The 19,769-nt window shown below is 36.0% G+C and overlaps 1 protein-coding gene across 9 annotated transcripts in view; it reads right to left on the reverse strand.

The window, feature by feature from the left end:
• DMD (dystrophin) overlaps window positions 1–19,769 on the reverse strand; it is a 2,668,835-nt gene that overhangs the window by 1,477,525 nt on the left and 1,171,541 nt on the right. For all 9 annotated transcript variants that reach the window (XM_060407875.1, XM_060407877.1, XM_060407874.1 and 6 more), the window contains one exon: window positions 4,238–4,325. In XM_060407875.1, coding sequence (XP_060263858.1) covers window positions 4,238–4,325 — 88 coding nt within the window. The remainder of the gene's footprint in view (window positions 1–4,237; window positions 4,326–19,769) is intronic.

Here is a 19,769-nt window from a genome sequence, read left to right on the forward strand (position 1 = left end):
TTCAATGTTAATTCAAAGAAACAGTTAAATAGATAAATCAAAGTTATATCAAAATTCCATGTCAAAATCCCAGAAATTAACATTTTATATAATATTCTCCCTTTTAGTATCACTGTAGCCTCCTTTTTTCAGTCCATTATGAGCATGAAGATCCTTTATAGTCTTCTAAAAGAACTGATACACTTAAGAGGAAAATGTTCATGTATAGCTTTGATGTATACAAATAATTTATGCAAACTTTTGGATTTAAAAAAAGGTCCCAAATGAATTAATAAGAATCTCTTACTGAATTCCTGCATATTATTTAAGTATACATCATTCTATGGAAAAATTCACAATATAGTTGATATTAAAACTCAAAATATTTAATAGCAACTGTATTATAATATTCTGCTTATAACACTTGGCATTTGATAAGATGCAGCCAAAATGAAAATTATCTTCTAATTGATCATAATTTCTATTTAACCCTGCAAAACTAAACGTGTTATGAGAAACAGTGTTTTCGGGACATACAATTGATTTTTAGTACAACTTTGTAACATCAAATGAAAGCAGTTTCTTCTATATTGGCATCATGGCAATAATCTCTGTATTTTTAACCATTTTGAGACACTACCTCACTCCCTGTTTCTCAGTGCCTTTCTTAAATTCATTCGGTAAATGCCTTCAGGACTAACAGATACTTTTTCTTTTGCATTTCTTAAGTGGTACTAAAAATTCTGACTTTTGGACTCAGAGGGAGAGGGAGAGGGTGGGATGATTTGGGAGAATGGCATTGTAACAGGTATACTATAGTGTAAGAATCGAATCGCCAGTCTATGTCCAATGCAGGATGCAGCATGCTTGGGGCTGGTGCACGGTGATGACCCAGAGAAATGTTATGGGGAGGGAGGTGGGAGAGGGGTTCAAGTTTGGGAACGCATATACACCCGTGGTGGATTCATGTCAATGTATGGCAAAACCAATACAGTATTGTAAAGTAAAATAAAGTAAAAAAAAAAAATTAGAAAAAAAAATCATGCTTTCAGTAGATACTTAGAAATGGCCAAAACTGATTTGGAAATATGTTTGGAAATATACCATTTGGGGTCAAAACTGATGTAAACTATAAGCATTGCGGAATCTTTTTTTGCATGTCTTAGAGTTTCATTCTGAAGGAAAAAGAGTTCCAAAATCATTCGAGATACTTTAAACATGCTCTAATCTTATGATAAATCATTTTATGTAAAAAATTCAGTTTCCTATGTGTGTGTATATATGCATATATATACATACACATAAATAGTTATGGAATGCTTTCTTTAAAATATAATAGCTATATTTATGCTTATCACCATACATATTTTAAACTATGAATATATGTTAAGTGTTGCTATCATGGGGAATCAAACATTTAATGTATATATATTTGCATTACTTAGATACAGTCATAACATCATATAAGAATGATCTGCTTTTATCTTAATTTTTAAGGACAAGACATGTGGTTAAAGGAATAGATATTTACATGGGACCATAAATGAAGTACCATGATTTAGCTCCCTTTTTCCTTTCAATAAATAAAAAGCAAGGATGCATGTGTTTTATATGGTTATGAATTTTATTACACTCCACAGTCACACTTGAGAAAAGAAATTCTTAACTTGCAAATTGAACAGCTTTACTGAGATAACTGTTGAGAAATCTGGTTTAGAGAAACTTGTGTGTCTTTCAACTTCATGAACCACATCAGTATACTCTAGCATTTGGTTCTATGTTGGTGGAGCAACTGCAATTTAGGATTGGGGGTTCCTCTGAAATATACCTAGAAAGGTACTCCAAGCATTTACTGCATGTCTGGCTTAACTCAACTTGCACAATTGCTTAAAATAAATACTAAGCAACTTCTTCTGTGAAAGACAAAAAGGAACAAAATGATAAGTTAAAATCTTTGAGTGTACTTTTTAGTAATTATGTAAATTGTTTGATTGAATGGAGCAAAGTAGAACTACCTATGCTCTATTTATAGCTCAAATCTGAAATTCATTACCTATCACTTACACCAAATAGTCATTAACAGAACACATGAGAAGCTTAAAATTTGGTCAATATAGTCATCCAATGAGGAATGTCTCAAATCACACCCCCTATCCCTTACTGCTCTTTGCATTGTACAGAAATTAGAATTTTCCTTAAGAAGTGTTATTATTTTCTAACTGAAATTACCAATGTCATTATCTCGATTACTGCCTTAATTTTGCTTTGCTACATAGAATTTAATCGGCCAATTAATATTTATTAAAGACCTAGTATAGATCATGATTTTTCTTCATGCTTCTAAAATTTTGAGCGATGAGGGCAATAATCTAGAAAATTATGTTATCACTAATCATATGATCATTTTAACCCGTGCATGTGTGTTCAGTCGCTTCAGTAGCGTGTGACTCTGTGTGACCCTATGAACTGTAGCCTGACAGGCTCCTCTGTTCATGCGATTCTCCAAGGCAAGAATACTGGACTGGGTTGCTATACCCTCCTCCAGGGGATCTTCTGGACCCAGGGATTGAACCTGTGGCATCTCCTGCTGCTTCTTTGTAGACAGATTCTTTACTGCTGAATCACCTGGTAAGCCCTTTAACCCTGCATTCACTTCAATTAAAAAACATCATTACTTTAATTTCTAAAATTTTAACTTATTTTTTCAGTTAATCATTCAGTCGTGTCTGAGTCTTTGCAGCCCTATGGACTGTAGCCCACCAGGGATTTCCCAGGCAAGATATTGGAGTGGGTTGCCATTTCCTTCTCCAGGGGATCCTCCCGACCCAGGGATCGAACTTGCATCTCTTAAGTCTCCTGCATTAACAGGTAGGTTCTATTTTTTGAGTAATTCAGTGTATACTACTATCAGATAATCTGAATTAAGGTCTGCTTTGTATTTGATTATGAACCAAGGCCATTTAAAGTAGAGACCATGTAAAAGTATAGATTTTATATCAGTTTATAAAAATGAAAAAGTGATAATGCAGTTACCAGGGGGAAATTATATAGCAGTATAAGGATATTTTTAGATCATATAATTTTATGTAATATGAATATGCTGTTGTCAAACTCATCAGTTAAACTGCCCAGCAAACATATATCTAAACAACTATATTTTTCAAATTTTGCATCTTCTATATATTCTTTAACTTGTTAACCCAACCGTCAGCTGTCATATTTGCTTGCTTTTATTTTTAACCAAATATAGTCATGGGGCCCATTAGAAGGAGAAAATGAATTGATTTCCTAGAAAGATCATTGAATTTTTTAATGCCAACATGGCAATTAAAGCAAAAATAATTCAAACACAGAATTTATGCCTCAGAATGCAGGCAGGTACTGGAAAGAGCTGACATGCCTAACAAAAACATTTGTTACATTTGGTTTTTATATTCTTATAAACCTATTCTTAAAAAAATAACCTTGTTTGGAAATAGCATTATAGGGACAGGGGAGCCTGGCAGGCTACAGTCCATGGAGTCGCAAAGAGTCAGACACGAATGAGCGACTAAGTACATACACACACTGATTTTCATGAACTACTTATGCCTAGAAATGAATATGGTAGTATAACAATGACTACTGGAAAGAACTTTATATATAATTGACATCAATAGCATTTTGCTCAGACAGCTTTTGGGGTACCAAGTGTTAGCAAAAATTAATTTTAATTCATTTAAAATTTGTTTTGTTACCTTTGTACTTTTATCTCACTCAAAATAAGTTTAAAAAAAAAGGTCCCCTGAGGAGACCTTTTTTTTTTTTTAAAAAATAAGTTAAAAAATGAAAACAATACAGAAAATGTCAAATATATTATTAGCAAATAGGTATGGGAAAAATATATTCCAAAATTATTTTAAATCTGATTATAATCACTTTACATATACCATATGATTGCTTACATTTCCATTTATTTCTGTAAATCTTGTTTTCTTAAACCATTTGGACAAACGTAAGCAGACTTTGCACTAAAATTGATTTCTCGGCAACAGACTAATAAAATATTCTACCACATCTCATTTTCTTTCATTGGACTCAAAGTTGAATTTCCTCAAATAATTTTCTTTGCATTAAGAAACAATAATAAAAAGCCCACAAACTCACTTTAAATTTTCATTCAGGAAGTGCTTGTCTGATATAATTCAGCTGATAAATATGAACCTATGTGTTTATCAAATCCCTAAGAAGATTATCTAAATCAACTCCGTGTAATTACCATTCACCATCTGTTCCACCAGGGCCTGAGCTGATCTGCTGGCATCTTGCAGTTTTCTGAACTTCTCGGCTTTTTCTCGCTCTATGGCCTGCAGCATGATAGCAAAGGTGAGTATTCAGTACAAGGATTGTGAAACTACACAGTAATTATAACTTCTACTTGCCCTTTCAAGCCTTAAGATATTTCACTCTGTCAGTTTATCATGAGAATCTAAAGATATTTTTCTAAAGTTCTTGGCAATAGATGCATCAAAATGGCAATGAAGCACATCATTTTCATACTGAGTTGTTTCTTAAAAAAATAAAAATAAGATGTCTACTGTTAACATTTTTTACCTAATAGTTTCTGAGGCATTATAAGTTAAGACTGCCCCCACAAAAGGAACCAAAGTCAAATCATAACAAACCATGAAACAATAAACTGTTAGATCATCAAAGTGGAATTTACCTTTTAAAAATACGCCACTGAAATTGTTCCTAATAACATCAGTATATATTCTTTATTAAAAATAAAACAGAAAATACAATAAGCATACACAATGGGAAAAAGTATACTAGCATAAAACATTTAGTGGGAAAAAACCCATATTTATCTAAATATAAGACTGCACGCTAATTTTTCTAAAATTGTCAAAGTACTCCCATTTCAAGGAAAAAGAAAGTGAGTTTCATAAAGCTTCCTAAATCCCTTTGCTCATTTCTCCTAACCAAAGTTAACTTTTAAACAACAGAAACACAGTTACTTAACGAAATGTAGTATTTGATACTGTTGAGCTTAGCAAATAATGTCTCTACAGAGACATCAATTCTAAGCTATCATGCAGTAGAACTATATTACTATAGTCATTAAAAAGCTATAGCTATAACAATGTTATATGTCCTGAAACTATCTGCAGAAAAAAACAAGCTATAATATATTAAACATATAATCAGAATAATACTTCTATGATTTAATAGTCACCTTACACAAAAATTTCACTTGAGTTTGTGGCAGCAGGCTTTTATCCATCAGACTGTTTTGTAAAGCGTTTAGATTTATAGGCATTTAAACAAATATTCCAGATTTTAATATTGGAGTACAGGTGGGAAGCATATAATAGATACATGCACACTCTGAGGAGCATTGTTCAATAGAACTTTCAGCAAGAATGGACAGAGTTTCTATCTGCATCCCACTAGCCACATGTGTTTGTTTATTGAGTGCCTGAAACATGGCAAGTACAACTGGGTATATTAACTTTTAATTTAATCTAAGTTGACTTAAATTTTAAAAGCTACAATGTGTCAACTGTAATCGCAGAGTGAAGATCTAGTGTCTTCCCTCTGAAAGCAAAGAGTGAAAGACAGACACACAGATCTAGATATGCAGACATAAGTATAGATACAAACAATATGGCAACACTAAAAATACTTTCAGATAAGCAAGTAATCATTTAAATTGGACAATTCTCCAAGCATATCAAATGCTGGGAATGCTCATAAAATAATCCATATATTTTTAAATATTTTAAAAGATTCTCCAATTTAAGGAAGTAGTCACAAGTGAATAGAGTTCTTTAAATTTATTTTAAAAAGAGTTCCATGAACTAGGATTATTGGATTCAAGGTCAAAGAGAGCAAAATTCTAAAAGAGCTGATAGAGAATAGAATACATCCCATCAGGAAAAAAGTAACATACATTAAAACTAATCAAAATTTAGAAAAGTGAAATAAAATACTATAAAATGTCAGTCCTTTTTATAAAAGTATTTATAGCCTAGCTGGAATATAAACACTTTAAATTATGACATCAAGGGCAGCAAATGAGAACACAGTTTCATGTAATTGGTACCAAAACTCCAAAGGTTATAGAAACATTCTAGTATCTAGGATTCTACTTGAAAATTTCTAAGTACACAGACTGTGGTGCTTGGGGATTTATATGTTCCCAGGATCCCATACCAATTAGCAGCTGAAACTTCTGGGTTATCTTGAAAGTCAGTTTCACAAAGACATTACTGAATTGTTTACAAAAGCATGTGCACAGCCATTAAAGGTTCTAGCTTGCTACTTGAACTGAAAAGTCCATGAAAATAAAGGAGCCACAACACACTGTTAAAGATAAGAACCTAGACAAAGCTCTAAAATTCACATTTTCTTAATTCTCAACTTTTGTCTTCTAAATTCTCTGTCCTTCGCGTCTAATTGCCATATGTTTCCTAATACTTTAAATTTATTCTCTATTAAAAGATAAACGGTCTTTGCAAAGGACTCAGAGAAAAATAAGAGAGAAAAATAAGCATATTCTAAGTAAATATATGACATTCAAATACTCCCACTATCAAGAGCTACAGCAGGATTTGAGGTCTCTCAAATTTTAACTACATCAGGTCAAAAAAAAGAGAAAATAAATACTCCTACTATAACAAAATGACAACAAGGACAATAAGAACAAACTGTGTTCTTCAACTTCGACAGTTTTAGAATTACCATTTTCTATCAGAGTGGCCTCTATTTTACCTACATTGAGTTTTTTAATATATGAAATTATATAAAGAGTAGAATCAGAATACCATGTTGCCTTTATATAATGAAAATAAATTATTAATGGCCTTCTAAATGTCATGATCATAATCTCTTTATTCTAAGCATCTAACGGAATAATCAATTAGTAATTCTAACAGAGAGACAACGAATTGAATATCTTGGGGGCAATATTTGAGCTTAAATAAACCTTGTTTGGTTAGCCACATTATTCCAACTGTTCTAATTTATGTAACAATAACCAGCATCATCACCACAACGAAACAATAATCTCTGGAGTAGGTACTATTACTCTCCCATTTTGACAGAGGAGGAAAGCGAGACACAGAGAAATCTGTGAAAGATTTGAAAACACTGACATAACCATGAGAAAAAATGGAGTGCCTAACCCTGTGTACCAAATTACTGTGTATGTGCATTATTTTATATGTGTTTCATAGTAATTCTATCAGATAGAATCAGCATGATTTTCTCCTATTTTACACAAGATAAAACTGAGCGCCAATAAGATTATCAAACATCCAAGATCACAGAGGTAAAGGGAATTCCTTGGTGGTGCAATGGTTAGGACACGGTGCTTCCATTGCGGGGGCACAGATTTGATTCTTGGTCAAGGAACTAAGATCCCACAAGCTGCCTGTGGCCAAAAACAAACCAACAACAACAACAAAAAGATCACAGAAGTAGAAAGCTTTAGACCCCTGATGATCTAATGACAGTTAAGGTCTCTTTCAAACATACTCTGCTGCTTCTACGGGTATTTCAATGAAGATGAATCAAACAGATTTGAACAGATGTGATTCCAACTCACAGTAAAGATAACCTGATAGTTTGGATGTCATCAGAGATGGTATTCAAAATATTAATGCAGCATGGGCACCAAGCTATCAGAAGGAATGTCTGGTCACTTGATATGTATACTGAGAGTCTATAAGCTGACTGGCAACAGTGTCGAGCCTAATTACTATACTCCATAGGCGATGTATATTCCATGCAAACTGAGTAACTGAGGCATAGAGATACAGGTTTAAGAAGCCATTTAATAGCCTCTTCATATTTGTCCATGTTTACATGATACCTGAGTTCTGATAAGTTATATCATTTTAAAGAGGAATATTGGAAAATAAAGAGAAACACTGGCACAAATGTGCCTTGAGAAGTATGAAGACGTTAGTGAAGAGTCCAGCAACTTTCATTTCATACACAGCTATAGATGGTTGACTAAAAATAAAATGAAAAAATTTAGGGTAGCAAAGAGACAGGAATGAAGGTAATCGAAAGTTTGAAGTCATTCTGTTCTCAGTTGGCTCGAAGGCTGTCCCCACTGCTTTCTGCTGCTTGACACTCAGAAAGTGTCACTGGTTGCTTTTCAGTCCTCAACTTACTTATCAGGATAATTTGGTTCAGAGCAGTCCTCTTCTTGGGAATACTGATGTGGCTTCCTAGACTATGAGCACACACCTCCTCCCACTTCAAAGACTGCCTTTACTAAGTCTGCCATGCTGGTTCCTCATCTCCCAGACCTCTACATTTAGCATGTTCTCAGACTCATCTATATTTACATTCATTCAGTCCAATGACTTTCCATCCCTCTTGACTCTTTTAATTCTTACATGCATTCCCAAACATGAACCCCCTCCCACCTCCCTCCCATAACATCTTTCTGGGTCATCCCCATGCACCAGCCCCAAGCATGCTGCATCCTGCGTCAGACATAGACTGGCGATTCAATTCACATGATAGTATACATGTTAGAATGTCATTCTCCCAAATCATCCCACCCTCTCCCTCTCCCTCTGAGTCCAAAAGTCCGTTATACACATCTGTGTCTCTTTCCCTGTCTTGCATACAGGGTCGTCATTGCCATCTTCCTAAATTCCATATATATGTGTTAGTATACTGTATTGGTGTTTTTCTTTCTGGCTTACTTCACTCTGTATAATCGGCTCCAGTTTCATCCATCTCATCAGAACTGATTCAAATGAATTCTTTTTAATGGCTGAGTAATACTCCATTGTGTATATGTACCACAGCTTGCTTATCCATTCATCTGCTGATGGACATCTAGGTTGTTTCCATGTCCTGGCTATTATAAACAGTGCTGCGATGAACATTGGGGTACATGTGTCTCTTTCAATTCTGGTTTCTCGGTGTGTATGCCCAGAAGTGGGATTGCTGGGTCATAAGGTAGTTCTATTTGCAATTTTTTAAGGAATCTCCACACTGTTCTCCATAGTGGCTGTACTAGTTTGCATTCCCACCAACAGTGTAGGAGGGTTCCCTTTTCTCCACACCCTCTCCAGCATTTATTGCTTGCAGATTTTTGGATCGCAGCCATTCTGACTGGTGTGAAGTGGTACCTCATTGTGGTTTTGATTTGCATTTCTCTAATAATGAGTGATGTTGAGCATCTTTTCATGTGTTTGTTAGCCATCCGTATGTCTTCTTTGGAGAAATGTCTATTTAGTTCTTTGGCCCATTTTTGATTGGGTCGTTTATTTTCTGGAGTTGAGCTGCAGAAGTTGCTTGTATATTTTTGAGATTAGTTGCTTGTCAGTTGCTTCATTTGCTATTATTTTCTCCCATTCAGAAGGCTGTCTTTTCACCTTGCTTATATTTTCCTTTGTTGTGCAGAAGCTTTTAATTTTAATTAGATCCCATTTGTTTATTTTTGCTTTTATTTCCAGCATTCTGGGCGGTGGATCATAGAGGATCCTGCTGTGATTTATGTCTGAGAGTGTTTTGCCTATGTTCTCCTCTAGGAGTTTTATCGTTTCTGATCTTACATTTAGATCTTTAATCCATTTTGAGTTTATTTTTGTGTGCGGTGTTAGAAAGTGATCTAGTTTCATTCTTTTACAAGTGGTTGACCAGTTTTCCCAGCACCACTTGTTAAAGAGATTGTCTTTACTCCATTGTATATTCTTGCCTCCTTTGTCAAAGATAAGGTGTCCATATGTGTGTGGATTTATCTCTGGGCTTTCTATTTTGTTCCATTGATCTATATGTCTGTCTTTGTGCCAGTACCATACTGTCTTGATGACTGTGGCTTTGTAGTAGAGCCTGAAGTCAGGCAAGTTGATCTCAAACCCCACAGGCAATCCATCAGAAAATCCTACTGACTCACCTCAAAACACATCCAGAAAGTGATGTTGCAACTGTACTCACTACTACTGCACTAGTCAAAAGACCCCCATCATCTCTCATGAGTCTGGATGTTTCAGAATAACCTACTAAATGGTATGTCTACTCCCGCCTTTGCCCCCTAGTGATACATTCTCAACAGAGATGACAGAGGAAGCCAGCCCACTCTCTAGAAGTTCCCTTCTCACATAGAGCAAAAGCTCCAAGCCTAAACATGTCACTCATTCTTCATCTGCCTACCCTCTCTGACCTCTTCTGTTACTCAACACCTTGATATTTCAGCCCCAGACATAGTGTTTGTTACTCTCTCATCCTCTAGGCACTCTCTTACCTCCTCCGTCTGTACATTTACCCTTCTCTCTGCCTTAAATGCTCCAATCTCGGCTATGTGTCCATTCTTCACTACCTTTAAATCTTTATTAAATGGTACCTTTCCAGTGAGGCTTTCAACTGCCACTCTATCTAAACACACGCATACTTCTTAGCTCTCCTCCTACTTCATTTTCACCTTTGGCATTTATCAGTAACATCCTATATTAATCTGCTTAATTTCCATCTTCCCCACAGGTATATCAACTGTAGATCATGTATCCTTATGCATCCCCTTCTTTGTGCTATCTCCAGTGCCTAGAACAGGGCCTGGAATACGGTAGATGCATAAAAAAGTGAGGTCTATCGTAGCATAACACCTCCATATACAATGTTATGGTCTCTACCACCTACCCTCAGTTCAAAAACTCTAAGAAGGTGTACATAGATAACAAATCCTGGTAGCTATACATACAGTGGTCAAACAACCATCCCAGGGGTTTAGGGGCTGCAAGCTCTGAAAAGTAAAGCTGGATTCAGTTTAAAGTCTCCTGGAAACTTTAGGTTAGACTGAGAGCTGTGCACAATTCTCTCTCCAACAGAAATGTTATGAAGTTCTGATAAAAGGAATAAACAATGGCTCACACAGAAAACAAAGAGTACTATGTAAGTTCACCAAGTCAAAACAATAGAATCTTGCAATATAATGAAGAAAATAACATATTAAAAAAAAAAAAGAGCCGAGTATAAACTCCTGACAACAGCCTACCAAACAAAATTCAGAAAACATTTTTGGCATCTTCGCTAAGATATCCTGGACTCCAGGAAAAAGTGACATAAAATTATGAGACTAGACAATACTGAATTTAATAGAAATGAAATAGCAAGGCAACAGAGACACCAATCTCATAAGGATCACGATCCTAAATTCTTACTGGAGACTGTAAAATGGAGAATTGATAATGAACAAAAGACAAAGGAATGTTTCTTGACTATGATACTAATCAGGATTCTTTGGACTCAAGACAAAGGAATGTTTCTTGACTATGATACTAATCAGGATTCTTTGGACTCAGTAGTAATTCCATTTGGCAAGTAGAGAGTATCATATTTTCAAGTACTCTAATTAAGTTATTCCTGAATTTTCAGACTGTGCAAAAACTTTGGCTATGCTGGCATGTGGGAATGGTTTGTTACCCACTAGAGAATATGTGTAACAATATTTTAGTGGTCTCAAAAATTTTGGAGATTACTTTTTTCTCAGATTTTCTCAAATATTTCAGCATCTTCACTCTTTCTTCCTCTTCCATGGTTCTAAATGAATCAATCAGTCAATCTCTTTCCCTCTTTCTCCCTCCCTCTTACACACACACACACACACACACACACACACACACACATATATATATTTTACACATAAATATATGGGCTTCCCTGGTGGCTCAGTAGGTAAAGAGTCTGCCTGCCATGCAGGAGACCTGGGTTTGTTTCCTGGGTCAGGAAGATCCCCTGGAGAAGAAATGGCAACTCACTCCAGCATTCTTGCTTGGGAAATCTTATGGACAGAGGAGCCTGGAGGGCTACAGTCCATGGCGTTACAAGAGTTGGATACAGCTTAGTGACTAAATAAAAACATTAGAGAGATGCTCGTAAAAAGGAGGACATGTAGCATACAGAAAAGAGAAGTTTAGTAGTTCTCCAATTAGCTGATTAAAAATACTTGCAACCTCTTGTCCTCCTTCTTACCAGCATCTCTTTAATGTGTTTGTGTGTGTATAAACTTTCCCCTTGTTTTAAGGCCAAGAGCATCATCTGAATGTTAAGGATGATTTTCTTACATACATTTCATCTTCAATGTTAGTCCAAATATCTATAGTTAGCTTTTAGCCCTCACTACTATACAGAATATGAAAGGCTCCAATATTCTTCTTGCCAGGTACAGTGCTTCTTGTAACATTAAGTATTGATAACTAAACAACCTATTTAAAATCACCTTATTCATGAAATCATGTCTGCCCTTGACATATGAGCTTTTTCTAATCTTTCTTCCTGTAGAGACTCATCTAGGTTTTCTGCATGTGTGTTCCTTAATATCTGTCTATCATATGTGTAAGCCTATGCATATATGAGTGATATATATATATACAATATTTTTTTCTTTTTATAATAGAACACAGTTGTGAAATAATTTCTCTCAGAGAATAATACGTTAGTCAGTATATACTCTGTATGTGATTCTAAGTTTAGAAGCTACTACTCAGAATCTAAAGTATCTAGTACACAAAATTCAAGTAAGAAAAAGCATCAGTGGCCCATTCTATGAGTAATGTATTGTTCATTTTCAAATATATAATGTGCTCACGAAAATTCTTACAGCTCATGAGGAAATTATGAATTCTAAAGTATATACATTCAAGCGCAAAATAAAAGACAATTCAAATCACTGTGTTGGACACATGAAACTAATATAATAGTGGATGTAAATTATAATTCAAAAAATAAGATAATTGATCAAAAAGGCAATTTAGTTGTATTATAAAGAAAAAATGAAACATAATCAGCATAAGTTCTAAGCAAAGTATACAGAAAAGAGAAGTTTACTAGTTCTTCAACAAGCTGATTAAAAACACTTACAACCTCTTCTCCTCCTCCTTATCAGCATCTCTTTAAAAGACGGCTCCTTTCATGACATCTTCTCTAATTAATATGAAAGTCAGTTCCACATTCCCCAGAGTCCTACTCTGACTATAGAAGCAATTAATTTTCTTTTCACTTAAGATTCTATAATGAAGTTTTACCCTTTGACAGAAAAAAGTAATTTATTCACTCAAATGTTTATTCGGAAGATGTTATATCCTTCATATTGGTAGCAGAGCCTGACTTAAAATGTGTCTGCAAAACTGAAAAAAAATATCACTTACTCACATAGTAAAGCATTAATTAGATTAAATATCAGGCACTAGATTACACACTGTGATACCAAAACCAAACTAAGCCAAATCAAAACAAACAGGGGGAAAAAAAAAAAGTCAAACAGAGTAAGTTTCAGTCCCTAGTTTCCAGAAACCAACACTATAATAAATGTAACAATAGTCAGAAATCACTCTGGATAAGTAAAAAGGAATTAGGTCATTGTAGCCCTCATAAAGGCAACATGAAGACTGACTTAGTCAATGGCTTTCAGACAAAGGCTACCAGAAACACTCCTGTAGATTAACAAAGTTCATTTATTTGTTGCAAGAAGTCATGGCATATAATAGGGAACTATTGGGATATGTCGCTAAGAGGATGTTACAAATAGTTTAGAGGGCTTGGGCTTGTGTAAAATGATGCAGATGGTCAAGGAAGCAAAGCTTTGCCTTTATTAGATACTGTAAGGAAGTGAAGGTGATTCTGTGATTGCTGTGCTTAATCACTTAGTCATGTCTGACTCTTTGTGACCCCATGGACTGTAGCCCCCATGCTCCTCTACCCATGGGGATTCTCCAGGCAAGAATACTACAGTGGGTTGCCATGCCCTTCTCCAGGGGATTTTCCCAACCCAGCGATCAAACCCAGGTTCCCACATTGCTGGTGGATTCCTACCAGCTGCGCCACCAGGGAAGCCCAAGAATACTGGAGTGGGTAGCCTTTCTCTTCTCCAGGGGATCTTCCCAACCCAGTAATCAAACCAGTGTCTCCTGCATTGCACATGGATCATTTACCAGCTGAGCTACCAGAGAAATCCATGATTCTATGATTGGGTATCTTAAATTTTCTTATCTAGGTTGCAGGAAGAATGTAGAAAGGCTAAAGCCATGATTAGTAGAGGAAATTATCTGCCATATTAGTGAAGAGGAAGGATATTTGGGTCATTTTGGGTGGTATGGACCAGTGGTCCCCAGTCTTTTTAGACACCGGGGACCAATTTCATGGAAGACAATTTTTCCTTGGACCAGGGAGAGGGATGGTTTTGGAATGATTCAAGTGCATTACATTTATTGTGCACTTTATTTCTATTATTATTACATCAGGTCCACCTTAGATCATTAGGCATTAGATCCCAGAGTTTGGGGACCTCTGGTTTGGACAGTGTCCGTGGTTTTTACTGTATTGAGACATGATTACATAATGGTCACATTTCTGTTCTGATCCATCATGATCATGGAGTGGCCTTGTCTGACATTAGCTCTGTGAGCAGTTTGTCATACTTAACATGAGAACATGACAGACTAGCTACCAGCACTACTACAGTCTCCAGCATCTCCAAGGCCTAATGGTAGTGCCAAGCTAGCTCCCAGGTCTCAGTGGCTGCTCTCCTCTTTCTCAAATGAATATAAACAAAGGCAAAAATGATACTAGCTATGTTTTAATAAGTTCGCTTTGGCAGAAGTGAGGTGAAAACCTCTAAAGGAACACAACATTAGTGGCTGTGAAGGCAACTAGGGACTGTCATCTTAAACCGAAGTGAGCTATGATGTTAGCTTTAATCAGGGTTCTGGTGATGGGAATTGAGAGGACTGGACAGTTTTAAGAGTTGTTAAGGGAATGAGATTAATTGAACTTGTCAAAGGGTAGACTTGTGAAGGGTAGGAAAAAAAAAATCTAGATGACCCAGTTAGCTTTCAGGTATCTGGGTGATGCTGCAGGAAAAGGAACAGTAAAAAGAAAGAATAAAACAGGGTTGGGGAGATTGAAGTTTAAGTTTTCAGGTGGATACTCAATTAAATGTGCCTATTAGGCAATGAAATATACTGGACTGGGCTTTAGGTGAAAGATATAAGCTAAAGACCCACATTTGGGGATCATGAGAAAACAGATGCTATTTGAGTGGGAAGTAATGAGGATAATCTAGAGAGAAAAACAAAGGAAGAATTGTGGAGGATTTCAGTGTTAAAGGAAAAACAAAATGAAACAAATGGGCAAAAACATAAAAAAAGGTAAATAGTGAATAGTATCCCGAAATCCAAAAGAGGAAATACTTTCATGGAGGACTAAGAGGTTAATGGAGTCTAGTCCTATAGAGAAGTTAAGGGGGGGGCGGGAAGCACGTATATATTTATAGGAGAGGAAGATTTTCTCAAAGATGGAAAAGCAGCCTGTTTAAAGGCTGATTCTTTATCATCAGAAAACAGGGAGAGATTGAGAAAATGCAGGTGGGGTTAAATGAAAACACAATCCTGAGGACACAGTGGAGATATTGAACAACACCCGTGCCCTGGGACTAGTCCTAAGAAGTCAAAGCAGTCTCTTTCACTGAGGCAGAGGAAAAGAAAGAGACCATGAACACAAATACATGAAATATAAGAGATACTATTTTAACTAAAATAAGAGGGAAATTCACCTACTATAAATGGTGGGGAAAAGTTTAAGAGACCCATTAAAATTTGAAGCAATTATGGAGAGAAGTTGAGAAATTTACTAGGGAAGTATGGAAAGCTTGGGAAGAAGTACTGATGAGTCTCTTAAAGTGTGGCAGTTTAGAAATGGAGTAATGAAGTGTCTAAGGTATTGTTAATTCAAGTGGGTAGGTGAATTGAGGAGATGAGAGAAGTGGCAGCTTTTGGAGACAGCAAGACAGCCCAAATGAACTGAGATTTTTAAGGATTAAGGCACAATTTGGGTGGAGGAGATTGAAGGCTTTGGCATCAGGTTCACAATGAGAAAACAATAGAATAAACTGGTGAATGACAGATGGCAACTTGACAAAAACACAAGGGAAGAGAGAGTTTTACATAAGAGTGGTATCTTTGGAACTGACCCTGAGAAGTGAGTAGACTAGCAATCGCAAAGGAGTGGGGGAGTGAGTCATTAGTCTTTGTGGTGATCCAAGGGTAAAAGTCTTTTCTGTGTATGAACAGAATGGGTCTATGGGACAGAAAGTTTGTTTTAGAAGAAGGGTTTCTGAGTGTAAAGTGAATGAGGTGAGAAAGCACACAGAAGAGGAAGTGAGACAGCGGAAAAGAATACAGAAGAGCACAGTGATGAGGATATACAAAAGGACAGGTGAATAGAGGTTCCTATATTCTTAGTGGCAAACACAAATAACAGAGATAATGGAAACAAATTAATTGGCTTGAAGATTTCCAACAGAACTTGGTGAAAAATTGACCTGATAAGTCTAGCTTCCAGGAAGAGCCCAAGGCCTATTGACCTGAACAGCTAGGAGGAAGGCTTTCAGGAGAACATTGGAGAAGTATAAAATCACCTTATGTTAAGAAGAGGTTGTTTTGGGCTTCTCTGGTGGCTCAGTAGTAGAGAATCCTCCTGCCAATGCAGGAGACATGGGTTCGATCCCTGGTCTGGGAAGATCCCACATGCGGCACAGCAACCAAGCCCATGCACCACAGCTATTGAGTCCATGCTGCAGAGCCAGGGAACCACGACGACTGAAGCCCCACATGCCTAGAGCCCATGCTCTGCAGCAAGAGAAGCAGCCACAATGAGAAGCGCACAGAGCACAACTAGAGAGGAGCCCCCACTCGCCACAACTAGAAAAAAGCCTGTCCAGCAATGAAGACACAGCATGGCCAAAAATAAATAAATAAAATAAAACAACAAAAAAAGAGAGGTTGTTCTGCTGTAATTCCTAACTTACATTACCATGTGCTCAGTTCAAGAAGTTGAGTAGCTCTAACTCATTGGAAAAGACCCTGATGCTGGGAGGGATTGGGGGCAGGAGGAGAAGGGGACGACAGAGGATGAGATGGCTGGATGGCATCACCGACTCAATGGACATGAGTTTGAGTGAACTCTGAGAGTTGCTGATGGACAGGGAGGCCTGATGTGCTGCGATTCATGGGGTCGCAAAGAGTTGGACACAACTGAGCAACTGAACTGAACTGAACTGAACCCTGTAAAATCAGCTGGAAAGTCTGAACTGTGGCAACATTAACAGCATGAGTGAAGGAACATGTAGGAGTCTAGTCAAGTCTCAGAGGGTGCACTGATCTTAAACCTTTACAGACATAGAAACCACCTGTGGGTCTTTTCTAAATGCAAACTGATTTATCAAGCCTGAAAACAATCCTACAGTTCTAAGCTCACAGGTGATGCCAATACTGGTTGTCCAGGGTCCACACTGTCAGTAGAAAAGTCCCTAGAACTCAACTCTTAAATAAGTGTATTATGTTAATTATATGGATAAAACACATGGTTAATAGAGAAGGAACATTTCTGTCTGATTTAAAAATATATAAAATTGAAGGGATGCTGTCCTAGGATATGCTAACTGGGTGAAAGTGCTTGACTGCGTCATTCATTTATTACTTCAAGTGAAAGATGAAAAAAGAGGGAGTGATATTTAGCCATTTTTAATGGATGCCTAAAAATGAATTAATACCACTCAAGTTCATGATACGGGCCTCCCATGTGTTCATAATAACCTACATAAATGGACAGGTGAAGAAGCAAGAAAATTAATGCATGCAAAAAATGCATATCCATCATCATTGCTTTGTATTTCTCTCAAGGATTTTTTAATACCTATACATTATATTTAGCCTGAAGGAAATGTCTAGGTAAATCATTCCATGTCTTACTTTAGTAGGCAATTAAGAATGATGTTGTTATTTCAGAATATGAGAGGAGAAGTTGATAAAGGTGACTCACCAGGCATCAGAAAACCACTCATACAATATTGTATATATATATTTTAGCACTTTCAGTCTCTGATTGCTGACACTATTGACTAAATGTAAATTGCTTCTAGGCAACCATATGATAACAGGAAACTTTTGAATTTACAGTCTTAAAATGTTAGAGCTCAATCTTCCTGCTTGATCAGTTATTTTAAGATACAGAAATAGGATGGCAAATGAGGTGGATGAAACTGGAGCCGATTATACAGAGTGAAGTAAGCCAGAAAGAAAAACACCAATACATTATACTAACACATATATATGGAATTTAGAAAGATGGTAATGATAACCCTGTATGTGAGAAAGCAAAAAAGACACAGATGTGTAGAACAGACTTTTGGACTCTGTGGGAGAGGGAGAGGGTGGGATGATTTGGGAAAATGGCATTGAAACATGTATACTATCATGTAAGAAACGAATCGCCAGTCTATGTTCGATACAGGATACAGGATGCTTGGGGCTGGTGCATGGGAATGATCCAGAGAGATGATATGGGGTGGAGGTGGGAGAGGGGTTCAGGATTGGGAACTCATGCACACCTGTGGCGGATTCATGTCAATGTATGGCAAAACCAATATAGTATTGTAAAGTAAAATAAAGTAAAAATTAAAATTTAAAATAAAAAAGGATGGCATATAGATAAGTAGATTGCTCAGATAGATAAAAATTTTAATTAGCTAATAACATGTCTATCCAAGGTGATTCATACTTTCAGTGGGTCAATATGTCACATGAACTCCAAAACATAGACTGCATCTTCTCTAAGTAATTTTCTACTTGTAGAATCCCCTCAAAAAACTATAACAAAGAATATACCTTCAAATAAGTACATTCAAATAAGACATTTTGCTATTTTCTACTACACATATTATCGTCCATTTTAATTTTAAAACTAAATTATTAACAATATAATCATAATTCCCTTTTCTTGAAACTGTTTATAAATAGTCCATTATTAAGCTGATAACAGAATATATCAAAGCCAACAAGGAATTTAAAATAACTTTCCCATTTATAAAGTCAGCTCTCAGAAATGTTGATGAAATTATTTTTCCCTCTAAAGTAGCCTTAAAAAAGGATTATTTTCTCCTAAAAGTCATATTTTTTGTTCTCCAAAAGTTCCAACCCCACAGCAAGTATTACCTTGTATCTATATTAGTGTTGTATTTGTAAAACTCAGCGTTAATCCACATATGAGATCCTCCTATAACTAAAATTATTTAACATTCAGGATACCTGCTTCTTTAGCCTTCCCATTGAAAATATTTACTCTTCCTGTTAGAAATTCCCTCACAAACTATTACAAATTACCTACCAAAATGGATGTTCATATGTCAAAGTCGAAATATCAAAGCCTTGATAATGTCCCTGAAGATGAATACAGCTCTTATTAAATTAATAAAAACTGCATTGTAAAGGATAAAACTATAATGCCTCAGTAGGGAATAAAAACAGCAAACGATCTCTTATAAATAAATATTGAAGAAGGTTGGGTATCTTTTAGTTATGGCAATATAATACATAAATATCCAGAAAATACAACTATGTTATGATTTATGATAATTATTAATGACTACAAAGTATAACATTTTGATGATAGTGAGAACACAAAGAGAGTCTATAGTATTTGTAAAGATCAGGTCTTTTCCATTCCATTCTGCAAGCCTACTAAAATCCCAGCCTTCAGATGAAAGAACAATGTATGAAGGGAAATCAATATGACTTTATGCTACAAAATTGCTAATTTACAGCTTAATAATATAAAAGTTGAAGAAGGTTAATGAAAAGTATTTGTGGGCAGTCACCACAGAATCAGGAAAGACTTCTCTAGGCTAAACTTTGATTCTACTTGATATGTAAAACATATTTTAAAGATATATTTAAAAGCAGTATAGCATACCACATTAATCTTTTCAACTCTAAGAAAATCATAGAGTT

The sequence above is a fragment of the Ovis aries genome, chromosome X (genome assembly GCF_016772045.2).
Source record: "Ovis aries strain OAR_USU_Benz2616 breed Rambouillet chromosome X, ARS-UI_Ramb_v3.0, whole genome shotgun sequence".
Lineage (NCBI taxonomy): Eukaryota > Metazoa > Chordata > Mammalia > Artiodactyla > Bovidae > Ovis > Ovis aries.